Source organism: Lissotriton vulgaris, chromosome 2_1 (assembly GCF_964263255.1).
Source record: "Lissotriton vulgaris chromosome 2_1, aLisVul1.2, whole genome shotgun sequence".
NCBI classification, from domain to species: domain Eukaryota; kingdom Metazoa; phylum Chordata; class Amphibia; order Caudata; family Salamandridae; genus Lissotriton; species Lissotriton vulgaris.
In genome coordinates this window covers 1,833,774,877-1,833,799,502 of record NC_141687.1, presented here as the reverse complement: position 1 = coordinate 1,833,799,502, position 24,626 = coordinate 1,833,774,877, and the positions used below count along the sequence as shown (strand labels likewise).

The following is a 24,626-nucleotide window of genomic DNA, read 5'->3' as shown; positions in this document are numbered from 1 at the left end:
ATATTGTTCGCCCCGGATTGGCCAAGAAGGGTGTGGTATACAGATCTACTCCACCTCTCCTCTCACCCGCCGCTCCGTCTCCCTCTCAGGGCAGACCTCCTCTCTCAGATGGAACCTCTCTCAGATGGAACGGGGCAACCTGATTTCCTATTCTCTCACGCCTGACGTGGTGGATGTCATCTTGTCTGCCAGGCGTGACTCCACTAAGACTGTCTATTCATGTAGATGGTCTAGATTTGTCGCTTGGTGTGGTGAGAATAAAATTGAACCTTTTGAGAGCCCGTTTGTCTGATGTGCTCCGGTTTGCTCTTTCTTTGGCACAACAAGGGCTTGCAGTTGCCACGGTTAAGGGCTATCTTTCGGCGCTGTCGGCTTTGTTTGCCTGACCAGCCCTCTCTTTTTAAGTCTCCTGTAGTTTTAACGTTTTTGAAGGGTCTTGTAAACAAGTTCCCTCCTACTCCTTTTATTGTACCTCAGTGGGACTTGAATCTTGTCTTGACCTTTCTGATGGGCTCTCCCTTTGAGCCTCTTCATAATTGTCCTATGAGGCTTTTAACCTTTAAGGCAGTTTTCCTCGTTGCAATAACCTCGGCAAGGTGGGTGAGTGAGCTTCAAGCTCTAAGTTCCAAGCCCCCGTTCCTGACCATTCATGCTGATCGGATGGTTCTAAGGACCAGATCTGCTTTTCTTCCTAAGGTGGTGACTCCTTTCCACCTTGGTCAATCCATTACCCTCCCTACCTTTTATCCTCCCCCGCACCCTTCCAAGGAGGAGGAGAGGTTGCACCGTCTGGACCCCAAAAGGGCGGTGTCTTTTTATTTGGACAGAACTAAAGACTGTTGCTTGGATGACCAGCTCTTCATTGGCTTTGCTGGCTGCAAGAAGGGAAGAGCGGTCCATAAAAGAACTTTATCAAGATGGATTGTCCTCTGTATAAAGATCTGCTACTCTTTGGCCGGTAAGGAACCTCCAGAGGGTATAAGGGCTCATTCTACGAGGGCTAAGTCGTCAACCTCTGCTTTGGCTAGAGGTGTTCCTCTATAGGATATTTGTAGGGCGGCAACTTGGTCTTCCCTCCACACTTTCGTGAAGCATTACTGCTTAGATACCGAAGTCAGGAGGGACGGCCACTTTGCGCGCTCTGTCCTTCAGGATTTCTTGGTTTAGAAGAGTGGACACCCTCCTCCGGGAGTGGGGACTGCTGTGGGACTCTATTCACAAGGTGAGGAATCCACACGGCAGATGTATCTATCAGAAGAACAAGTTACTTACCTTCGGTAACGCTTTTTCTGGTAGATACTATATCTGCCTGTGGATTCCTCACTGACCCACCCGCCTCCCCGTTGTCCACTCTTCTATACCAGAATTACTGTATTGTATTGTTTTTATATTGCATTGTTAAGGAGTTGTTTTATTTGCTTTCTTGCATTTGCTCCACACTTTGTGTGTTTCTCCTTGGCAATTGTTTATTGTGTATACTGTGTATATTTCTACTGTCATTGGTCCGTCCGTGTGCCTCGATGGCACGGAAAAAAGGGCGGAACTGATGATCACGCCGGCGTGGGCCTATTATAGGCGTCGGTGACGTCAGCGGAGTCGCGAGCGGAGCCGTGTCTCTGTGACGTCCTATCCACGTCGGCGCGAGGCTATGAAAAGAATTTCCGAATGTTGCTGGCGCAAGGGGGATATTCACAAGGTGAGGAATCCACAGGCAGATATAGTATCTATCAGAAAAAGCGTTACCGAAGGTAAGTAACTTGTTCTTTAACTACACAAAGCTTTGGGACATCCAGGAAAGCAGGGAATGGCACAATCTTTGAATTACATTTAGTTCTTCGAGCAATATGAATGGTAACCCCGTCCGGGGTGAATACCCTACCCATTACGTCCAAAGCTCGTACATCCGAAACCCTTCAGCATGAGATCAAGCACAATAAAGTGGCTAACTTTGCCAACAACTGTTTCTTGGAGAGGAAACTATTAGGCCATACTTTGAAAAGTTCCAGAACCGTATTTACGTCTCACAGGACGGAATATCTGGGCTATGGGGGCACTGATAATCTAATACCCCTCTTGAGTTTGCAAACCAGGGATGTTTCCCAACCGGGTGACCATTCACCAGCATATGTCCCACAGAAATAGCTGAGCAGATGTATTTATTGATCTATAGACTACACCCTCCGAAGCCAGGGCCTCCAGTAAGTTTTGACATGAACAGTGTCCATCCCCAAAGGATCCGCCTGCCGTTGGACACACAAAGCCAACCATCTAGACCAGGCAGAACGATATCTCTTATTGGTGCTGTCTGACCAATCTTTGGTGCACAAAGAGGCAGCTTCGCTTGAAATGCCTGGGACTTTCCAGTGTTCCCTGTAACCCTCCAGTCCATGAGGCGAAGAGATCCCACTAAGACCAGGTGGTGAGGATTGCCCAGAGGATCCCGGAGGAGATCTGGAAACAGGGGTAGAGGGATTGGAGAATCCCAACAAAGTTCCATCAGAGCTGTAAACCAGACTTGAGACCTCCAGATCAGGGTGATCTCAGTCAGTCAGGTCTGCCCATTGTCTTTTCACTTGCCTTGATACCCTCATTATCATTGCAAATGGAGGAAACTCATACTCCGCCTCTATCAGACAAAGTCTTCGACTTTGTTCCCCCTAGGTGGTTGATGTAAAGCACTGCCACCACATTGTCCATTTTGAGAAGGACTGACCACTGGGCCTTTCTCCTGATCCAACATTTGACAGCGAAAGAACCTGACATTAGTTCAAAGCAGTTTATATGGGGGGCTTGTTCTGCGGCAGGCCATTTTCCATCTGTGGCAAACTCTTCTCAACCAGCTCCCCAAACCAAGCCGCTGGCATCTGCTTCTATAACTAGAGCGGGTTGGGAGCCGAAAATTGCTTGGCCATTCCAGGCTTCCATGTGTGAATTCCACTATTGCAACTCCACCATCTCTTCCAGCGAGAGGGGAACCAATTGGGAGTAGGTAAGGCCTTTACGAAGATGGGTGATTTTCAGGCACTGAAGTCCTGATAGTGGAGGGGGCCTGGACAAATGGCCTCAATGGAGGATGCAAGAAGTCCTACAATACGCACCAGCTGACACACAGAAATCAGTGGTCTGGCCAGTGTTCTCTAGAGCCCGCGTCTCATCCTGGATAACTGTTTGGCAGGAAAACTGAGGGTAGCCTTTGTCTAATCTATTACGAAACCCAGAAATTGTATGGATTGGAACAGGGAAAGTGAAGACTTTTTCTCATTGATTACAGATCCTAGAGACTTCAGCAGATCGGCCCTCATCTGCAGATGCTCGCCCAGGCGTACTGGCAATTGGTTCAAGATCAGGATAACGTCCAGGTAGATGATCAAGTGCACACCTTAAGCTCTCAAGTGTTCGACTTCCGGCTTAAACACCTTGGCAAAACACCATTACCAAAAAAAAGGGTGGCAAATTCGAAAACCTGCGCTCTCCATTGGAATTGTAAAAAATATCTGTAAGGGGGAAAGATGCATACCGCCAGATTTCACCCTTCAGACCCCGACAGACCATCCAATCAGCCATTTGCAAAAGATCCTTGAGAAGATAGATTCCCTCCATCTTGAAGTGTCAGTTAATGAGCCACTCAATGAACTCTCTTAAATTAATAACAAGATGCTGACAAACATCTGACTTTTCCACCAGGAAAAGGTTGCTGAGAAGTATGTTGGTTTGAAACGTAGATGGCGGTTTGCTGCTCCACTAATTCGGACTGTTCCTGTGATAAAAAACAGGGGTCTCAACTTGTGTGGTTGGAAGGGAACACCATTGAATTCTATTTGGAAACCTCGCGTAGCGAGCCTCCCAGTTCGCCAATATATACACACCAAAAAGCCCCGTAGTGGGATTAGCCCCTCTGAGCATTACAAACTCATCTTGGGAATTATTGTAGGCACCATTGCATCTGGCGCCACCGCTGGCATCCCGACAACGGGGGTAGGATCTCGTAGGATAGAAGTTACCAAACTTCGACTAAACCTGCCACTGTCCACTGTGGGAGTCCGGTCCTCTGGTGGAAGAGTGATGGTAAAAGTGGCCGGTCGAGCCCCCCCTGTCACAACAGGCACTGGCATAAACACGGGGAATGAATAAACGTTTTATTGATGTCTGGGCCTTGTCTAATGAATTGAAAGTATTAAGAAGGTTGCCCAATTCTCGAATAAATAGTTCCTAAAAAAGGTTGTCCTCTGACTCATGACTAGCTTCAGATTTAGATAGCTCCCCCATCTTCGAATCGATTTTGATTAGGAGCGATCTGCGCCTCTCAGTTGAGTTCTCAAAATTGGTGTTTCCAAAGAAAATTATTGCTCGCTGCGCCCACCTGGATAAGGTCTCCGGGGAAACTAAAGAGCCATTTGTCGATAATTTTAGCCAGAGGGCCCGCCACATTGAGAAGCTTGCCTTGGCAAGACCACCAGGTCCTATCGATACGTTTCTTGGGGTTACTGACACACTTTGCCAGGAAAGTTGCTACCTTTGTATCCATTTCGGGCATTTGGGCCACTTTCCTCTCCAGAGATGGTCTAGGGCATTTATTGAGGAGAGAACTCCTCACTTCTTTATCAAGGAGTTTCCTTAACCTGCCCGAAATGTAAGTGGCTACTATTGGCTCTGGACACCATTACACAGAACGCAGATGCAACAGTTTCTCGATCTAACAAGGCAGAATCTAGTGCCTGGGGAAGAGTGTCAGGAGCAGGCTCAGTGGATGAAAAGGGAGTGCTTCCTGGGCGATGTGGCCTGCCATGGTCCCCATCCTAATCAGATGTGTTGGGAGAGTCATCCCAATCTCCTGGATCAGCGGGGGAGTAGTCGGCTATGAATTCCCTGAGAGTCATCCCAATCTCCTCGATCAGCAGGGGAGGAGGAGGCAGCTGAGGTACCTGGGACCTGAGAATTAGAGTGATTGGCTGAGATTCCGTAAAGTCTTGTTTTAGACGTGCAAAAGCACCGAGATAGATCCCGGGGTCGTCAGAATGTTTGCGCTTACCATCTGGGTTGGATGCTGGTAGGGGGACCTCGGGCCCAGCAGAGTGTTACCTCTGCCTGTACCTGTAACTGCAAAATGTTCATTCATTCTCCAAGGATGCTATTACTTGTGCGATGGGAGTAAGAATTTAGGCATCTTTGCCCCTACAAAACTGGTCATCGATGGAGAGGTATGTAACCTCCTCCTTCTCCATGTACTCTTTGGAATCCTCAAAAGGTTCCGTAAGGAAGAGAGGTCCTCTGTTACAGGGGGAGTAGAAATGTAATGCAAACTGCAACGTATTGAATTCTCCCAAGGGAAATAGCTGATTATGTGCATCTATCGGCCCTGGAGTCCAAATTTACAATGGGCTTTAAAACCATCTGGGGCATGTCCCACTAAACACCTTTGAGGCGAGTCTCACGCGCACAGTGAGTGTTATACTTCAGGCGGTGGCTCTGAAATCAACCTGCAGATGTTAATATGAATACACAAGCCTTCCCCTGTGACAGAATTTCGGCAGGACACGCTTCACTCTCACTACTTATGAGTGCAATTGCTGCGCTTCTCTCTAGGCTGTAGTGATGCACTGAGTGAGCTGCAAAATCCTGCACGGGCCCCTATCGGATGGATGACCGCACTGCACACCAGAGCCTACAGGGATAGGCGACCACATAGGAGCGGTGGAAATGCTACTGCGGCTGCGCTGCAAAGCAACAGGAGACGTTAAATGTATGCCACACACTGTCTAATTGTTAATCATATACACTGTCTCAATACATACAACGGCTTAAAAACCCTAACGGGTCTGCTTAAATCGCCTGCTAAGTGAAAGGTACTTAGTTGTAGGCTATTTTAGCAGCGCAGAGAAAGTGGGATAGAGAGTCTCCATGAATGGTTATAGGAACGTGCAGCATCCTGATTGGAAGAACTGTTTTTCCCCCCAAGGACTCATGGGAAATGTAGTTTGTTAAAACCATTGATTGTTTAAAGACTGCTAGTGAATAAAGTGAAGATGGGTAAAGCCTAATCCTCGCTTCCGGGCCTGACAAAACACCCTGTGTTACTTTTTAGGTCGAGCTGACCTAGCATTCAATGCGAAAGCATTGAATGCTGTCAGCAAGACAACTAATGTTACCCGTATTTGGGAATGTGGACAGCAATGTGGCACGCGCTTTTCCTTTCCAGTTTTCACCGCGGGAGCGCGCCTCTCAGACGCGCTTGCGCAGACACGTGCACACAGCCCCTGCTTTCGCTTGGCTTGCATGCAAACACGGCGCACACACACACAGCCAGCCCCCACCCCCTGCACTCACACAGGCGCGCGCGCACATACACACGCTGCCGCCCCCCCTGCACACACACATACAGACACACACACGAGCACCCATGCGCGCACCCATACATACAGAGAACCCACCCCCGCCGTCGCATACACACGCACGCCCCCCCCCCCCCCCCCACACCCCCCCTCCCGCTCCCGAATAAAGTCCCACTTACCGGCACTCCGGTGTTCTGTAGCCTCCGCAGGGCTCTCCCTCGGGCATGGGAGCCCCGCGTCACCACTGCTACTCGGGCCAGGAACTGATTTGCGTACAAGACGGAAGTTCCGCCCCCACACTTAATTTCGTTTTTATCAGTGCGTGCGCACATCTTGTTATTTGCCTTTTCAATACCACATACTTGCCTCAGCCTACTGCATAATTTGATCTTCCCTCAAAGGAGTTCGTGAGGAATCCTGAAAAAGGTGATGTCACGAGGGGAGGAGCTGACAATCAAAATATAGAATTTCAAATAAGGATTATCCAAGGAGCAATTATATCTGAAGTATGCCTCATGGATGCCTTTCTGTTTGCATTAATTGTGATTAGACCCATGAACTTGCCTTAAATACACAATATTTTTCACTTTTAGGCGCCTCGCTTAACAATTCTTTCCGCTCTCAATTTTTCATCCCTCCAGGGTCAGGCTTATTGGCAGTTACCAGTGCGTGTTTTTCTTGTCCTTCACTGCAGTTTTATCTTGGCATTGCACTTTTACATCTTTTTATCCATGTTAATTCATGCTTTCCATTCCCCCCTTTTTCCCCCCACAGATTCCTTGGATTTGATACATTACCCTATATATGGCCTTTTGATACCATTTTCAATTCATTTACAACTAATTTCCTTGTTTACTTTATTTTTTTTAAAAGCCCTACGCATCCCCCACCCCCTCATTCACGCGTTTCCCCCACCCCTCCACCCCCACGAGCCGCGAGTGTGTGCCCTCCTCCAAAGCCTTGCAAAATTCCACGTGCGCTGCACTCGCTCGTTTCACTCACAGGCTTCAATCTTGGAAAGTTAGCTCAGCCTTTCATCATTCCAAGGTCTGTGAAGTTAGTACAATAGAGTTGAATAGCAGCAGCAGTTATTTACAGCCCTGTGAGACTGTCAGCAAAACGCGATTGAATATCTCTGTATTTTATTCTGTCCACGGGGGACATCATTCTACCAAGCATTAAAAAAGAAATACGAAATGTGCATATGTTATTTTTTCAGCTAACTGTGAGACGATCGGCACATCTACCGAGTTTTCCCCTGCTCCCAGACACACATTTTCCCTGTCCCCACAGAAATTGTCTCGTTAACACATATCGCGCCTCTAGCACACAATTTTATGTGCAGCACGTTCAGTCTTTTGCCAGCTGAGTAGTCTGCAACCTCCTTAATGTGAACTTCGCCAAACTCAGAAGACGACCCTTGTGCTCCGTATCAGTGTGGGCACAGTGAAGTACTGACATAATGGGAGAGGTGGTAGGTTGCCAATCATCGAGCGGCAGTAGTGGCAAGCGTGCTTCGATCAGTTAGGTGTCCGTGTCATCCTGTTGAACGGCCCACTCCTGCTCTTTGAGACTAACTCAGGACCTGTTCTTCCGCCATTGGACGACCGTGAATGTGTGTGCTGGCACCAAGGTACTGCGGAGTCTAATTTCACCCTCGCAAGTCGTGATTAACTGCCCATAATTTATAAACAGCTCGCTCAGAAGACAATAGCAACTTTAAAGTACATCTGTCAGGGTCACAAAACAGCCTTTTTGAGAACTGCCCGAGGGCAAGGGACCTTTTACTTAGGTTAAAGTTTTTTTTCTACTTGTTGGGACTCCCTCGTGCTTCAATGTTTTAACTCTTTTTAGGTTAATTAATTGGGACTGTGCCCAAAACGCATTTAGTTATGTTTAGGTTTAACATTTTTAGTTAGAACTAAAATAACACCTCTGGGTATGTTTGGGAGCTGCAGAAATAGTTCAAGAAACCCAGTGCATTTCCCAGTAAGTGCAGCTTTCTCGCGGATAACCACACTATCTGGTGTGTAAGGAACAACAACCAGGATTTAAGTTTCTTTTTTTTTTTGAAGACCTTTATTGAAAGAAAAGTCATTGTCATCACCAATTCTCTTACAGATTCACATTGCACAGGTTTACACAACACAGGGACCTTGTGGTCAATAACAAAGGATTACCATACACAGCCATAGCGCCGGCATCCCGGAGGCCCGGCGGCGTGATTTAGTGACGTTAGTCCAGTGTAACCAAGAGAGGTACCCCTCCGTAAGCAGCAAGTAGAACAGTGTGGCAACTGGCCATCCCAGAATGCAATCGCGGCAGCAAGGTCTTATTTCGAAATGAGGTCAAAGGAAACTACCCCAACTACCATCCCAACCCCCCTCCCCCCCCCCCCCTCTCCTGAGTGTGATTGTGGAACTACTACCATCATCTAATCGTGAGCAAATCATGGTGTGCCCACCGTGTGTCCCGTGTCATCCCCCCGTCAGTGTTGTAGACCCCCCCCAGTTACCACCCCCACCCGCCTCCATGGATCATAAATTTCAATGCAGCACCCTCCTGCTCCTCCACTCACTCCATCCCACGTCCCTCGGGGAGAGAACCTTATATGTCCAAACCACTATTCCAACACCTGGTCTTGGAGATCAACTACCTCGGAGGTGTCCGAGCCGCCGTCCTCCCCTTTTTGCAGGTGTTCCTTGTAAAGGTCCCAGAAATTTTTCGGCCTGCTCCTGGGCGGCAGCAACTCGCTGTACAGTTCTGTTTGAGTGCAGCAGTATTGTAGATCCCTCAGCCATCTTGTCTTGGCAGGGAGGGGCCCACGCCTCCAACAGGCTGCAACCACTCTCCTGGCTAGCAGCAATGCCATATCTACCAGCCGGCGCAGGGAAGGGGCTAGAGGCTTAGAGTAACCGAGGAGCGCAAGTGCCGGAGTACGCGGTAGCGACTCCCCCAAAATCTGGTCAAGTTCAGTAAACACCTCCCCCCAAAAATCTTGTACTCCGGGGCAGAGCCACGCCATATGAAAGAAATCCGCTACCAGTGTTCGGCAGCGCTCACACTCCGCCGAGGGGCGGAGGCCATAGCGATGTAATCGTTCGGGGGTGTAGTACACCCGCTGAAGGAATTTGAAATGCACCAGCCTGTGCCTGCCATTCAAGGAGATCTTGCATGTGCTTGAACAGCAATATCGCCACATGAGGTCATCTATGGGGGTTTGCAGATCGTCCTGCCAAGCTGCTCTAGCTTTAGAGGGCTGTAAGCGCTGATGCGTCACCCCCAACCTGTTGACTTGTGAGACTAATTTGGCTGGCGATTTGGTTTTAATAATATGAGTCAGTTCAGGGATCTCCTCAGGCTCCGCCATGGAAGAGCCCAGAACCTCCCGGAACGCCGAACAGAGCCTGTGAAATTGGAATTTCTGCAGCAAGGAGGGGCCCGACTCTGTGAGAGCGAGCTGATCCCAGGTCTTCAGTGTACCCGCGGAGAACAAATCCTCCATTTCCACAATGCAGAGAGCACATAAGGCCTTGACCACACCCTTCTCGCCCAAGGGGTCCAGCCAGAGAGCCCATTCTACAGGCATCAGTGGGGAGTACAGCAGAGCACAGCCGCGGGCTCGCGCCAGGGCGTGCCATGCGTGGTTGGTCGCCTTAAGGGAGTCCATCCGTCCGATTGAACGATCCGCCAGGAGGCAGATCGTGGCAGGCAGGGGGAGCGGGTCTGCAAACAGCCTTTCCAGTATGAGATGCGGTTGCGTGCGTCACCGTGAACCCATGCGTGCAGATGAGCAGCCTGCGCAACTCTGTAGTAGCGCTCCAAGTCCTGAGCCCCCAAACCCCCCATCTCGCAGGGGAGAGTCAGAGTGGCCCATTGAACTCGTGGCTGCTTGTCGCCCCAGGCCAGTCGGATCAAGACCTGTGTGAGCTGTCTAAAAAACGTCTTCGACAGAACCACTGGAATGTTAAGAAAAAGGAACAGGAATCGGGGTAGCACTATCATTTTCATGATGGCGATCCTGCCCAAGAGGGATAGCGGGAGTCTAATCCAGGCGTCGACATCCTCGACCAATTTATTGAATGCTACGCCGTAGTTGTCCCGAACCAGAACCTCGGGATCAGTGTGCAGGCGGATGCCCAAGTACCTGACCGAGTCCGTGGACCACTGCAGTGGGTACTCCATGTCAAAGGGTTGTGTCACCGGGGTGAGAGGGAAAGCGATGGATTTGTCCCAATTCACCCGCAGACCCGAGAGTGATCCAAAGCGGACCACCTCCCTAAGAATCACGGACAGATTCGACTCCGGGTTCCGGACATACAGCAAAGTGTCATCAGCGTACGTCGAGATCCCTATTTTGTAGGTGGGAAAGCTTATACCCTCCAGACTGTGGTACTCCCTTATAGCACAAGCAAGGGGTTCCGCCACCAGCGCATAGAGCAACGGCGACAGAGGGCAGCCCTGTCGGGTTCCCCTGCCAATGTAGATCGGCTCCGATGGTACAGCGCCCCGATTCTCTGCAGAAACGGTTCGCCCAAGCCCAACTTCCGTAGTACTCTGATCATGAAAGGCCGAGTCGAACGCCTTCTCCATGTCCAGGAATATCGCCAGCGCTCGGTTCTCCTGCTTGACATGTTGCATCGTGCCCAGCACCGTGCGTATGTTGTAGGTTAAATTTCTACATGGGACGAAACCAGACTGTTCCGGCGCAACCAGCTCTGGCACTAATAGAGCCAGTCGGTTGGCAAGGACTTTGGCATAAATCTTTGCGTCCACGTTCAGCAGACTAAGTGGCCTGTATGAACTGCAGAGATCCGGGGTTTTCCCTGGCTTTGATATAGTGACCAGCAACGCCTCACGCATGGTGAGTGGCATCTCACCATCCTCGCAGATAGTGTCAAAGAGGGCAACTAAGTGCGGGAGCAAAATATCTTTGAAGGCTTTATAGAAGCCAACCGTAAGCCCGTCGGAACCCAGCGCACTTCCCGATTTCATGCTCGCAAGGGCCTCCAGGATTTCGTCCTCATGGAAGGGGGCCATCAAAAACTCCCTATCCGAATTCTTGAGGAATGGCATGGCGATATGGTCCAAATAATCGTCCATTTCGCTCTCCACGCCCTGCGTCTTGGACTGGTAAAGTTCAGCATAATAGCGTCTGAAGGTCTCTAGGATCTGTTCCTCCTCCACGACCGTGTCACCCTCCGGGGTCCTCAGTTCTTCAACAACCAGAGGCCTCCGAGAGCCCCTAACCATTCGGGCCAACAGTGCACCTGGTCTATCCCCCTCACCGTACACTCGGGCCGTGGCGTATTTGCCCATCTAGAGAATTTCTCTGTCCGCCAGTGCTTGATACTCCGACAGCGACTGGGCGAGTGCCGGGCCATCGTCAACGCTAGGAGCCAATAATTGTCGGTTCTCTAGTTCCGCCAGCTTAGTTTCTAAAGCGGTAAGTTCCCGCCTAATGGAGCGTAGCACACAGGAGTGCTTAGACATAGCCACTCCTCTAATGAACACCTTGAAAGCCTCCCAGACCGTAAAAAAGTCATCAACCGAGTCTAGATTAGTTGCAAAATATTGTTCTATGTCTTCCGCCAGTTCACCTCGAAAGGCATCATCCAGCAGAGCGAAGGGAGGGAGCGACTGAGGATAGCCATGGGTCCAACAACAACGGGACCGGCTCGGTGACAGAAGGCTAGTGTCTGCCCCCATCGGATCCGTTGGAGACCGGGTGTTTACCTACGCGGTGTAGGACCTGAGGCACATTGTGGATTAATGCAGGACTGCTGAAAGACTCTACGGACGGACTCAGGGGACACACAGAGACTTGAGGTATTTGTTTGTCTCCTTCCCGCCTGCTCACTTTTTAATCTACGTCCGTTGTTCAAAATGGCTGGAGCCATAAACCTGTAACAATAAATCCCCCCCCACCCTCCCCCCGTACCTCTGTCCACGAGGCTCCTAACTTTAACTCCCCCACACAGCATTCCTCCCAGATAGCTGTAGCAATGCAGACTCGGATGGAAAATGAAACTCCTCCCCCTATGCTGATAGCAATAACAACAGACAGAGGACTAATATTTCCACCTCCCCTGCAGACATGAAGGAAAAGGGAAGCTGCAACAAACAAAGGACTGATGTCTCTATCCCACCTACTTGGCGGACATATTTGACTAGTCTCTTTCAGGGACGGACTTCCTGGATTATTCATTCTCTGCCTTAGCTGAACACTCGCTAAGAATTGTACACTCTAGAATAATCACAACTACTGAGCACTTGGCTCAGTTACGTATCTACACCTTCTTGTGATAGAATGCCTGCCTATAATTGTATCATTTTACATTTAACTATATTCTGAACATGTGTAATGCCCAGAATGCTACCTCATACATGACAGAATGTCTGCCTACTATTGCAGCGCACACCCCCCCGCCCGAACTCTTTCACTCAACCTTTCATTACTATTATTAATTGCCTGATTATTCACATGTTGGTCTTTGTAGCCTTCTTCACCTGCGCTATTTCATACACAGACTGGCCTTATAGCCACTTATTTGTACCATTTATACTATGTGACCTATTGATCTACTTGTCCGACTATGCTCCCCCATGTACTTCTCTTGTAAAGCGCTCTGATATCCGCGAGGATCATGTCCGCGCTATATAAAACTTTCAAAATAAATAAATAAATAAACCTCCAGGTGAAGGCCGGTATCCCCTTCCTGGCAGTGGAAATGTGCAACAGAATGGGGGAGTGGTCCGAGAGTGTGCGCGGGAGAACCTCGCACGCGCTAATACCACTAAGGACCGGAGGAGAAGCTAACCAATAATCTATCCTAGTGTGCACGTTGTGATAGGCCGAGTAGTGTGTAAAGCCGCCTTTCGTGGGGTGTTTGTCCCTCCAGACATCTACTAGGTCTAGTTTAGTCAACTCGGCTCTCATATAGGCGGCGGAGGCCACCGGTCGCCGAGCAGGGCCCGCAGAGCGGTCCCTGGCAGGGTCAAACACAAAATTAAAATCCCCCCCCCCACAACATCCCAGGCTGTGCATGAGACCTACAGTGGGCGGACAGGGCCGCGTAGAATTCAGGGTGATCATAATTGGGGCCGTAAACGTTAACTACCAGCAGGTCAAGTCCCTTACCCACACACCTAGCTAGGACAAATCTACCCTCCGTGTCCGCCTGTACCGGGATCAATTTCAATTGTGAAGAGGGGTTGGCCCAGGTTAACACCCCCCGGGCATGTGTCGTGAAGCCAGCCGCCACTATGTGTCCCGCCAACCCTCTGGATTGTAACATCCTACTGTTGATAGGCAAGTGGGTTTCCTGCAACAGGGCCAAATCAACATGGTGTCTGTGTAGGTAGCAGAGGACCTTCCTCAACTTTCGGTAGTCGTTCAGGCCTCGCACATTCCAGGTCATCAGTTTCAGCGTGTGTGGGGCACGTGTGGGAACATTCATTGCAGTATTAGACATTGCAAGGGCCTATGAACCATGTTAGCACCAGGGATGGAGAGAACAGAACACGGCAGTACACTTTTCCCCATTGTAGCCAGCCGGCATTTCCATACAGTTACAGTTCCACCAATCAGTCCACTCACAACAAGCACAAACCCCTCAAACACACCAAGGCAAAAACCCCCAACAGCCCAGTCCCCAGATCCCACCCCCGCTCCCCCGCCCACCCACAGCCGACCACCCCCAACCACGTCAGACAGGTCCCAAAAACTACCCCCATCAACCCAAGAATAACAGAATGTTAGTCGTTTCGAAACTCAACTCCCTGGGGAGTCGCACAACCAAAGTCACCGGGGCGAAGCGCGCCTGAATAGTACAACACCACCAACTGTCCCAATGTATTTGGTCAATTCGGCACTCCAGCCCAGCCCCGCTAGTAGTCCAGTGTCCATAGTAAAGCACGTCAAAAAGCCCCCCAACCCCACCAACCCCCGACAATGTTATATTGTTCAAATCTCACTCCTCAGCAGTGCTAACCGACCTCCCCACCAGCACTCTTCATATCACGAGACTGTACAGTGCGTTCGCTGTCCCTCCAATCAGTATAGGCAGTCCCCTTGCTCCTCCAGGTTCGAAGCTGAACCTGCGTCGTCCTCCTTTTTGAAGTTCTTTGGGGTCCGTGAAGAAATATGATCGCCCTCCTGTGTTAATGCGAAGCTTGGCAGGGTACAGCATCGCATAGTCTAGGCCCAGCGTACGCAGTTGCTTTTTATACGGCGCAAACTGTCGCCTCTCCTCCTGTACCTTGGCCGTAAAGTCCGGGTAGAGGGAGATGTCCATGCCCTCATGTTGGAGCTTACCCTTGTCCCTCGCCAAGCGCAAAGCAGTGTCCCTGTCGCGGTAAATGAGGAGCTTCGCGATGATGGGACGATGAGGCGCGCCCGGCTGCGGTTGTGGGCCCAACGTACGATGTGCCCGTTCTACGATGAACATGGGGGAGAAAGCCTCCTCCCCGAGTAGAAGTTTCAGCAATTTCTCGACGTAGAGCTCCATCTTGCCAGTTTGAGTCGTTTCCGCCACTCCCGTTATGCGGATGTTGGACCTGCGGGAGCGCGCCTCCAAATCCTCCGTCTTATCACGGATGACCTGCAAAAGTCTACCGAATTGCTTTCTGTCCTTGTCCCATTCGGTCTGCGCCTCCTCCGCTTCCGTGAGTCGACGTTCCGCCATATCCAGGCGCTCCGCATGCTTGTCTACTCGCTCCGCCATGCGGTACGACAGAGCGTCTATTTTGGAGCCCACAGACGCGATACTGTCCTGAATGCCCTTTTCCATGGTGGCCAACATGTCCCGGAGCTCTGTAGGCGCTTGGGCAGTCGCAGTGGCTCCTTTCGGGGACGCCTCCGGGGCCGTTGCATCGGTTCCCTTCGGTCGACGCCGGTCAAAGGAGAGCTTTGCCTGAGTGGCGTCGTTTTTCCCCATGTTCTTCTCCTGCCGCAGGGGGACACAAAAACAATAGGCACCTCTCTGCCTCCAGTCGGCGAGTGCAGCGTAGGAGACACACCAGCCGGCGATCCACTGCCACTAGACACTAGGCCTGTGCCGGGGGCACGATGCATCCAAGATGGCGCCCGGTAGGGAGGTCCAACGGTCTCCGATCACTCTGGCGATACCCGCCCTCGACACTGGGCGATCTTAGTTCAAATGTCTCAGCACCGAGTACTACCATTCAGGTGTAGCGTAGGGACGCGGGGACAACAGGACACACCAGGATAGACTTGCCCCCGCGATCGCTCCGTAGTGGCGACTGCTCCGCCTCGTAGTTCAAATGCACAGTGTCCGCTCCACCGGAGACCAACGACGTGAGGGGGCAAATGGTCCCGATATGGGGTGGCTGCAATTACGAGGGGGACGCTCCGGACAAGGAAAAGCCACTTGTGAGTCCGGCCGGTGGCCACTGCGCCCCTGCCAGATTCCGAGGCCGCACGTCAGGTGACGTCGCACGGCCTTCTCCCCAGGATAGTCCGCGGCGTCAGGCCCAGTCCGCCGCCGCCAGGTCGCCGTGGAACCTCGCTTCAATCCACTCGGTGGGGCTCGCCAGCCAGGGTCTGTAAGTCATCCAGCAGAACCCAGGGGTGCCGGAGGGTGCAGGAGTGCCAGTTACTGCAGATTGGACACTTCGAAGGATAATTTAACAGGATATTTCCGGGGCTAAGGCGAGGAGCCGAAAGCTCACGCGTCCTCCATCGACGCTGGCTAGATCCGCCCCCCGGATTTAAGTTTCTTAACGCATCCCATCAAGATCCTTTATTGAATGAGTGCGGCTGATGTGGCAAGCTTTCATTGTTTTGTGCTCTGGTAGGCTCCCTTAATTCTTTTTATAGACCTCAAGCTGTTCCATGTCAGGGGTGTGCAGCAACCTCACAATGCGCACTGTAAATGGCGGGCATTGATAAAATGTGATAATATTCTCCAGTAGTACTCATTTTATTCACATAGGAAAGATGAGATGCTGAGTTGATTCTGTCTGCGTTAAAATCTGCTGCGATCAAGGCATACTCTGATTCATGCATCACCCCCACTAAACTGTGAAGCAGATCCACATCGACCCCAAAACCACACTCAGAGGCACTCTCCTCTACAGACCACCAGGACCCCGAGCTAAATTCAGTGAAGACATCACGGACTTCATCACTCCACACGCGCTCCCCTCCAAAGACTACATCCTTCTGGGAGACCTCAACTTTCACCTTGAAAAGATCAACGACCGCAACACCGCCATCCTCGTGGACAACCTCTCCAACCTCGGACTTAAACAACTAGTCACTTCCCCCACCCACATTGCAGGTCACACACTCGACCCAATCTTCACCTCCAGCAACCATGTCTCCTTCAGCCACACCACGGACCTCCTCTGGACTGACCACAGCTGCGTTCACTTCACCTACAACAAACCAAAACCCAACATCCACCTCCAACCTACCCTGCAAAGAAACTGGAACAAAATCTCCACGGACCAAATCTCCGCATCGCTCCTTCGAAACTCCCCAGCCCTCTCTTCTAACACCAACGAAGCCGCCGCCAACCTCACCCTATGGTTATCCAACACCGCCGACACCTTAGCACCACTGAAAAAACGTCAAAGCAAACCTGGCAGCAAGAAGGCCTCATGGTTCAACGATGATCTCAAGAAGTCCAAGAAACTCTGCCGCTCCCTTGAAAAGGCCTGGAAAAAAGACCCAACCACCAGCACCAAGGACGCCTTCAAAAGCGCCACCCGCACTCACCACCAACTGATCCGAAAAGCCAAGAAAACAGCATTCAAAGATCGACTTGACAACAACGCCCACAACAGCAAGGAACTTTTCAACATCGTCAAGGAATTTTCCAATCCCTCGGCCAACTCCAACGAAATCACCCCATCTCAAGCCCTCTGCGACTCCCTAGCCTCATTTTTCCACAACAAGATTGCAGACATCCACAACAGCTTTGACAACCAACCCGGAAACCAACCCACCCTACCATTTGCTGATCATCTTCCCCCCGTGAACACCCTTAACAACTGGAACCCAATCTCCACTGAGGACACCATCCGTCTGATGAATTCCATCCACTCAGGATCCCCCACAGACCCATGTCCTCACCACATATTCAACAAAGCAGACTCCGTCATAGCGCCGCACCTCCGAGACGTCATCAACTGCTCCCTCAACTCCGCCACCTTCCCGGAAGACTGGAAACACGCTGAACTCACCGCCCTCCTGAAAAAACCAACAGCAGACCCCACCGAACTCAAAAATTACCGCCCCATCTCGCTCCTTCCATTCCCGGCCAAAGTCATCGAGAAGGCTGTCAACAACCAGCTCGCCGCCTTCCTCGAAGCCAACAAATCCCTCGACCCCTCACAATCTGGCTTCCGAGCAAAACACAGCACTGAGACCGCCCTCATCGCAGCAACAGACGACATTCGAACTCTACTGGACAATGGAGACACAGTCGCCCTCATCCTCCTTGACCTCTCTGCAGCATTCGACACAGTCTGCCACAGCACCCTTTTACAACGCCTCAATAACATCGGAATCCAAGGAAAAGCACTTGAATGGATCACCTCGTTCCTCACCGGAAGAACCCAGAGAGTCCGCCTTCCTCCATTCAAGTCCGAGGCCTCCGAAATCATCTGCGGCGTACCACAAGGATCCTCACTCAGTCCCACCCTCTTCAACGTATACATGAGCCCCCTCGCGGCCATCGCACGCCAACACAACCTCAACATCATCTCTTACGCGGACGACACTCAACTGATCCTTTCCCTCACCAATGACCCCAGCACCGCCAAAACTAACCTACACGAAGGAATGAAAGAAGTTGCCGAATGGATGAAACAAAGCCGTCTGAAACTGAACTCGGACAAAACAGAAGTCCTCATCTTAGGTACATCCCCCTCTGCATGGGACGACTCCTGGTGGCCAGAAGCCCTCGGAAAAGCACCCATCCCGACAGACCACGCACGGAACCTAGGCGTCATCCTGGATTCTTCACTCTCAATGAACAAACAAGTCAGCCCCGTATCCTCTTCCTGCTTCAACATTCTTCGCATGCTCAGAAAAACATTTCGCTGGATCCCCTCCGAAACAAGGAAAACAGTCACCCACGCTCTGGTCACGAGCCGACTGGACTACGGAAACACCCTCTACGCAGGTACTACCGCAAAACTCCAGAAGAAACTCCAACGAATCCAAAACGCCTCAGCCAGGCTCATATTAGACATCCCACGCAACGAACACATCTCTGGTCACCTTAAAGACCTCCACTGGCTACCCATCAATAAGAGGATCACTTTCCGTCTGCTTACCCACGCACACAAATCACTCTACGACATCGGACCAGATTGCCTCAACTCACGACTGTCCTTCTACACCCCCTCCCGCCAACTACGTTCTTCCAGCCAAGCCCTCGCCACTGTACCTCGCATCAACAAGACCACCATGGGAGGCAGATCCTTTTCATACCTGGCTGCCAAAACACCTAGCATTCAGAAAGCAACTTAAAACATGGATATTTGACAAGTAATCCTCCTCCCCTTCCTAAGCGCCTTGAAACCCTCTGGGTATGTAGTGCGCTATACAAATTCCATGACTTGACTTGACTTGACCTGACTTTCTGTTAAAATTGGGTTTGAGGAATCAGTACTGCGCTTTCCGGGCACCCTGGAACTGCCCACTGCCAGCAGAGTCCTCATTCAGGCTAAGCAGGCGCCCTACTGAGTCCAACTCTCAAAACAGCACCGACATGATTTAAAAAAATATTTGATCTGTTGGCAATGTTTTTATTTTGTCACAGGCAAGATTGTTAGCAGGAATCCTGGCCTACATGTCAGTTACCATAGTGGAGCACATGCCACATGTCTCATACTTATGAGGTGAATAGTGGAATGCCAGGTAGCTATGGAAACAGCATAATACCCTTATTTGCAGCTAGCAGGTGCCTCAATGTCAGATGTAATACCAGCAGCCAGTACTGGCTTTAAAACGAACCACATTCCACCTTGTGAGCAAGGGTACCCTGCATATAAATGTTGTATTTTGGAGCATTGAACTACATGGCATTGCTCCAGCATTGGTTAAATTAACGAATTGAGGTGGGTGAGCCACTGAAAGTTTGAGCCAGGCTTGAGCCTGAGGCATGGCTCTGGCTCAGCTCAAAGTCCTGTTGGAACTTCAGCCCATAACAAGCTGAGTTTTCATATGGTTTCTATCTATCGCTCTCACTCTATCTATCGCTCTCACTCTATCTATCGCCCTCACTCTATCTATCTATCTATCTCCCTCACTCTATCTATCTATCGCCCTCACTATATTTGTCGCCCTCACTCTATCTATCGATCTATCGCCCTCACTCTATCTGTCTATCTATCGCAATCACTCTATTGCCATCACTCTATCTATCGCCCTAACTCTATCTATCTGTCTATCTATATATTGCCCTCACTCTATCGCCCTCCCTCTATCTATCGCCCTCACTCTATCTATCGCACGTACTCTATCGCACTCATTCTATCTATCTATTGCATCACCACAGCATCACTTAGCACCACCACAGCATCACTCAGTGGCACCACAACATCACTATGCGGTACCACAGCATCACTGAACACGACAGCATCACTCGTCGCCACCACAACATCACTCCGCGCCCCCACAGCATCAATCTGTGCAACCATTCAACAACAACTGGTTCAAATATGTTCTCTCAATGTTTCAAGCTTTATTATAAATGTATCAAAACTATGTTAATATTTCACTTCTGTTCTTGGATTTTCGTTACAATAAAATACACTGAACATAATCTTCACAAAAGTTATTTACAAAAGTTTAAGCTATTGCCATTATAAATTACAATAACTTTTATTTAAGTATTCATTATTTTAAAAAAATTAAAAGCCGTTATTTGTAATATCGATACATCTAAGTCACGTAAATACAACACATATTGCATTACAGATGCTATAGGTGTCACATTTGCGAAAGTTACAACTATTGGCATTGTAAATGACAAAGCTATTAATTTCGCTATTTTCCAAACCAACATATAAATAACAAATTGTCATTTACAGTACCAATAGCTCAAACTTTCCTAATGCGAGACCTATTGCATTGCAAATGCTTGTTCTGTGAGGATTCAATTGGCCAACTGGCTGAATGTTTCAGTGTATCTACTTGTGCCAAATAGCTTTTACTATTTTGACCTAGCATGCTCTCTAGTGAAAACGCACATCACTATGCCTTTCTGGGTGAACTTAATTATAGGGACTGATAACATACCTTTTTTAACAATCTTTATTGTAATAGAAAGCGTATATATTACAGCAGCACTGTAATTACACAGGATATCTCAACAAAGTAATATATTACATACATTTGAGACAACAGTGTAGTGCATGTTTTCTGTTCATGGCGGTCTTTAGGTCTTGTTGGTTTCACCTGTGATAGTGAGGTATGGTGTACCCCTTGTCTGAGTGTAGACGCAGTGTGTCGGTCGCTAAAGGTCCATAGAGGCAGTATCTCGCTTTCTACCGTCTGTAACATTTGTCATGATGTGGGGTGTGCCAGTGCGACGTGGGAGAGGATGATGGAACTTATACTGTGAGGTCGGGTTGAAAGGAGGAGGCAGGACCTGGAAGCCATGCTCAGTGTGGTGTTCCATCTACATTGCTGAGGTGCGGGGGGCCTGTCACTGTTTCGGGCATCTCTGCTGATGGAGGACATTTTGGTCCCTCACAGTGGCCTGTCATCAGTCTTCGCCACCAGTTTTTACAGGTAGATGTGCAATCCCGATGCAGTGTCTCCTCTTGTCGTTTTGATGGTGACTGCCAGGTCGTGAATGGGTCTCTCAAAGTTGTGTAGTGGGGCATCCAGAGATTTCTAAGCCATCGCTTTATGCCATTTTGCAGGTAAGTATGTTAGGTCGATACATTTTGTGCATTATATTTCTTACGTGTATGCTTTCTCACTCCTAGCATACACTGTAAGGAGGTCAGGTGGTAGGGCCCGTTCTGTGAGTTCTGACAGTGAAAGCACCGCTGCCCAATATTGTATGATCACTGGACAGGCTCATACTATTTGATAATCTGCCTCGGGCATGGGCAATGTGGGCACTTTGGGATAGTCTCGGGGAACATGTGATTAATGCGTATATGTGTGATGTATGTCATATGTAAACAGTTAACCTGAGTGTACTTTAAACAAAGATTCTTTGAACCTTTACGGACCTATTCCAATGCAGTAGATCACTGTTTGTCTGTGAGGTCCTGACCTGACCCACCGTGTTGGACCATTTAACTTTAAGGGCAGGAAAGTTTGTGGTGCGGGAGTCCAGAAGGGTTCTGTGATACACCGGGATCGCTTGTCTGTTGTTGCCTTCCTTAATAGTGGTTGTAAGGGTGGGTATGCTCCTAGTACAGTTCGTTATGGTCACCACAGTGTGCCTGTCATGTTTGACATTGCGTTAAAAGTAAGGAATTGCCCCTCCTCTGTGCCCTGTTGGCCTCTGAGCTCCTGGAATGTCAGCAAGGTTTTGTGTGCGTCACACAGCGTAGTCAACCACATTCTCACATTATTTCAGGCACAGATTGAGCCTGTTTGTCAGTCGATATGGCTGCATATGAATGGTTAGGGAATGGTGGTGGGTTATTTGAATTTGTGGGCCAGAAGTAGGCTATTTTTTCATTACCATTAAGATACTCTTTTGCTGTAAAGACCCCAAAGTTTGATAACTCAGCTTTTTGAATTTACTTTCAAGCTGTTCGTGCTGACTGCCTGCAGGGTCTGACTGCATTCTGCAAATAGCACTATCAGCCTATCAGCCCGTACTATTGTCTCTTCTAGGCCGGAGTGGTACGGGATGCTGTATTCTCAAGCGGACAGTAAGAAGAAATCAAACTTGATGATGTCACTCTTCGATGTAGGTCCGGAACCTCTGCCATGGCTGGGAAAGATTTGGCAGTTGGGACCAATTTCAGGTAATAAAATGTGACTGTCATGTATATTTTTTGAGGGCATATGAGTTGAGACAGCAATGCTAAGATAGTGGTTGGATGAAGATGGACTGGACCGTATGTACCTGACAAGATTTGTTAATTGAAGGTCTGCACAATGTTCTATGACAGTTGATAATTTTCTAGTCTCCATAAGTCAGTGAGACTAAGGCAGAAGCACTACTATAAAGCATGCTATGTAACTCCCGACTAGATTAATGATGGGTTCATCAAGGGCTGAAGGAAATAAATGGCAATCTCAAAGCAGTCTATTCTGTTCGAGTTATTGGGGTCGGGCAGTGTGAAAACAAGGTGAACATAATAATACAATTTCAAAAAATGGCCCCAAGAGTCATATTGTAACTTTGTAAATTTTAAGTAACTTACGATAGCTTTTTATCTCTTTCTGCAAACATGATTCCTTAATACCCTAAATGCAAAATGCTAATCTCTAGCCTTAATTGCAAAGCTCCCTTTTACATTACAGGCTTGAGGTGGTGCTGTGTTGTGACTTGAAATAAGACTATACACTAGCAAATATAATAGCTTGAAATTAAATATAACGTGCATTAATTAAATTATTGAATGTAAAGGCTGTTCTGCACCTGCTATTGATTGGTTCACATCTTCAGCACTTTCCCACTCAAATCCATTTGTAAGCTCATACAACTGCTAGAAAAATACATTGAGCATCTCTTTTTATGGTATCTGAATAGCTTTCTAGAAGGTCCTTCAATGATGATCCCAGTCTCTGCAAGCAACATTCTCCAGTTGGAGGAATAGTGTAGCCTTCCCTTGGGGTCTTACATCTGTCCGAGGTTACTGGGGATTCATTGTCAAGAATGTTATTTACAACTGCTGTTCAAGGGCCACATTATTATACTATTGGACAGCCCCCACTTGCCACCACCTCCTCCCTCTTCCTCACCCCTATTGGTTTAGGGCACTGTAAGACTTACCTCTTTCGATTCATGAATGTGATGGAGCAGCTCCTCACTTTGGATGTCACCTTGCTTGCCCTGGGTAACTGCAAAAGGGTGGCCATATGGATAGTTAGTAGTCTCCATCCACTGAGATGTTTGCTAGTTGGTCTGTCCAGTCAGCTGGGCCTTGGTTCTATTCCTGTGGATCATGTAAGTTGTCTTGGTAGGCATCGGTCTGCTTCTCTGGGGCTGAAGATACATAAGGTAGATCAACTCAATAACAGATGTGGGAAATGGGTATTAATGTTGAAGAAAAGGGGTTCCACATGGAAACCTTTTCAAGATGTGTTTAACATAGCTTTGATTCACTCATTTGGAAGCATCAGAGACGCATACAATAAATGGTGACCATGCCTGTGTTGTCAGCAATCAAATTATTTTATTCTTTCATACAGAAGGGCATTTAGTTTATCGAGCCTTAAACAGCAACATTTTTAAAGTGCCTCAGAGCGCTGTGTTGTTGGGTGAGTGTGTATATAAAATTTAAGAGGAAGCCACATTTATTAGAAGTCAAGGAGTTTGAATGAAAAGTCCAGCAGTCACAGGCTGTGCACTTTATAGTATCAACATTTTGACCTCATATGTTAGAAATGTGTTGGGATTTAAGGCTATTTTGCCAATTGTTAAACGTATGGATCTTTAAGCAGGCTTATGAAAGCAAGGAATTTTTAATCTATATCTCAGCTAAAGGTCTGTTATTTATAGATGCCAAGAAACCACTGGTGAATGTGCACGCTATAAGACGGAATAACATAACAAATGGAAATGGGGGTTCTCTGGTTACTAGAACATAATTAAAGGACATGCTATTTGTCTGAAAGACAAACCACAACAAGCTAAAATACTGTTATGTTTGTGACATATGTAGCTGTTGATTCACATGTTGTGCATATTCCTGACATGTAGTGTTGGGCTCGGACATGTGCAATTTGTTTTCCTTTGAAGAAGTCCTCAAGTTATGAGATCTACTGACTCCATCTACTATTGGTAATCTATACTGGCACCCGCTCCATTGTTAGATTGTTTCTTTTCCACCAATAAGGTCGGGCATGCTTGTATAGAGTTCCAGGTCGTCACATTTGAACTTCTCCATACCAGTTGAAAAGAAGAAACCATATTCTGCAAGATCTTCTGTGTCGTCACGACCTCTGTGGGGCTTGGCAACCATGGCCTATAACCTCTCTGCTCAGTCCTTGATAATGCAGTAATTGTAATGGAAAAGGCCCCCTTCCAGTACTGCCCACAGTGTTGAGCAAAGTACAGCTGAACAGACCTCCATCAGCTTTGCAACTTCTTTCTGTCTTTGGAGTGCAGCAAGGCCTCC

At 48.8% G+C, this 24,626-nt stretch overlaps 1 protein-coding gene across 3 annotated transcripts in view; it reads left to right on the top strand.

Moving 5' to 3' along the window:
* INTS14 (integrator complex subunit 14) overlaps window positions 1-24,626 on the top strand; it is a 164,485-nt gene that overhangs the window by 112,940 nt on the left and 26,919 nt on the right. For all 3 annotated transcript variants that reach the window (XM_086957980.1, XM_086957979.1, XM_086957981.1), the window contains exon 9: window positions 22,171-22,304. In XM_086957980.1, the coding sequence (XP_086814106.1) occupies window positions 22,171-22,304 (134 nt within the window). The remainder of the gene's footprint in view (window positions 1-22,170; window positions 22,305-24,626) is intronic.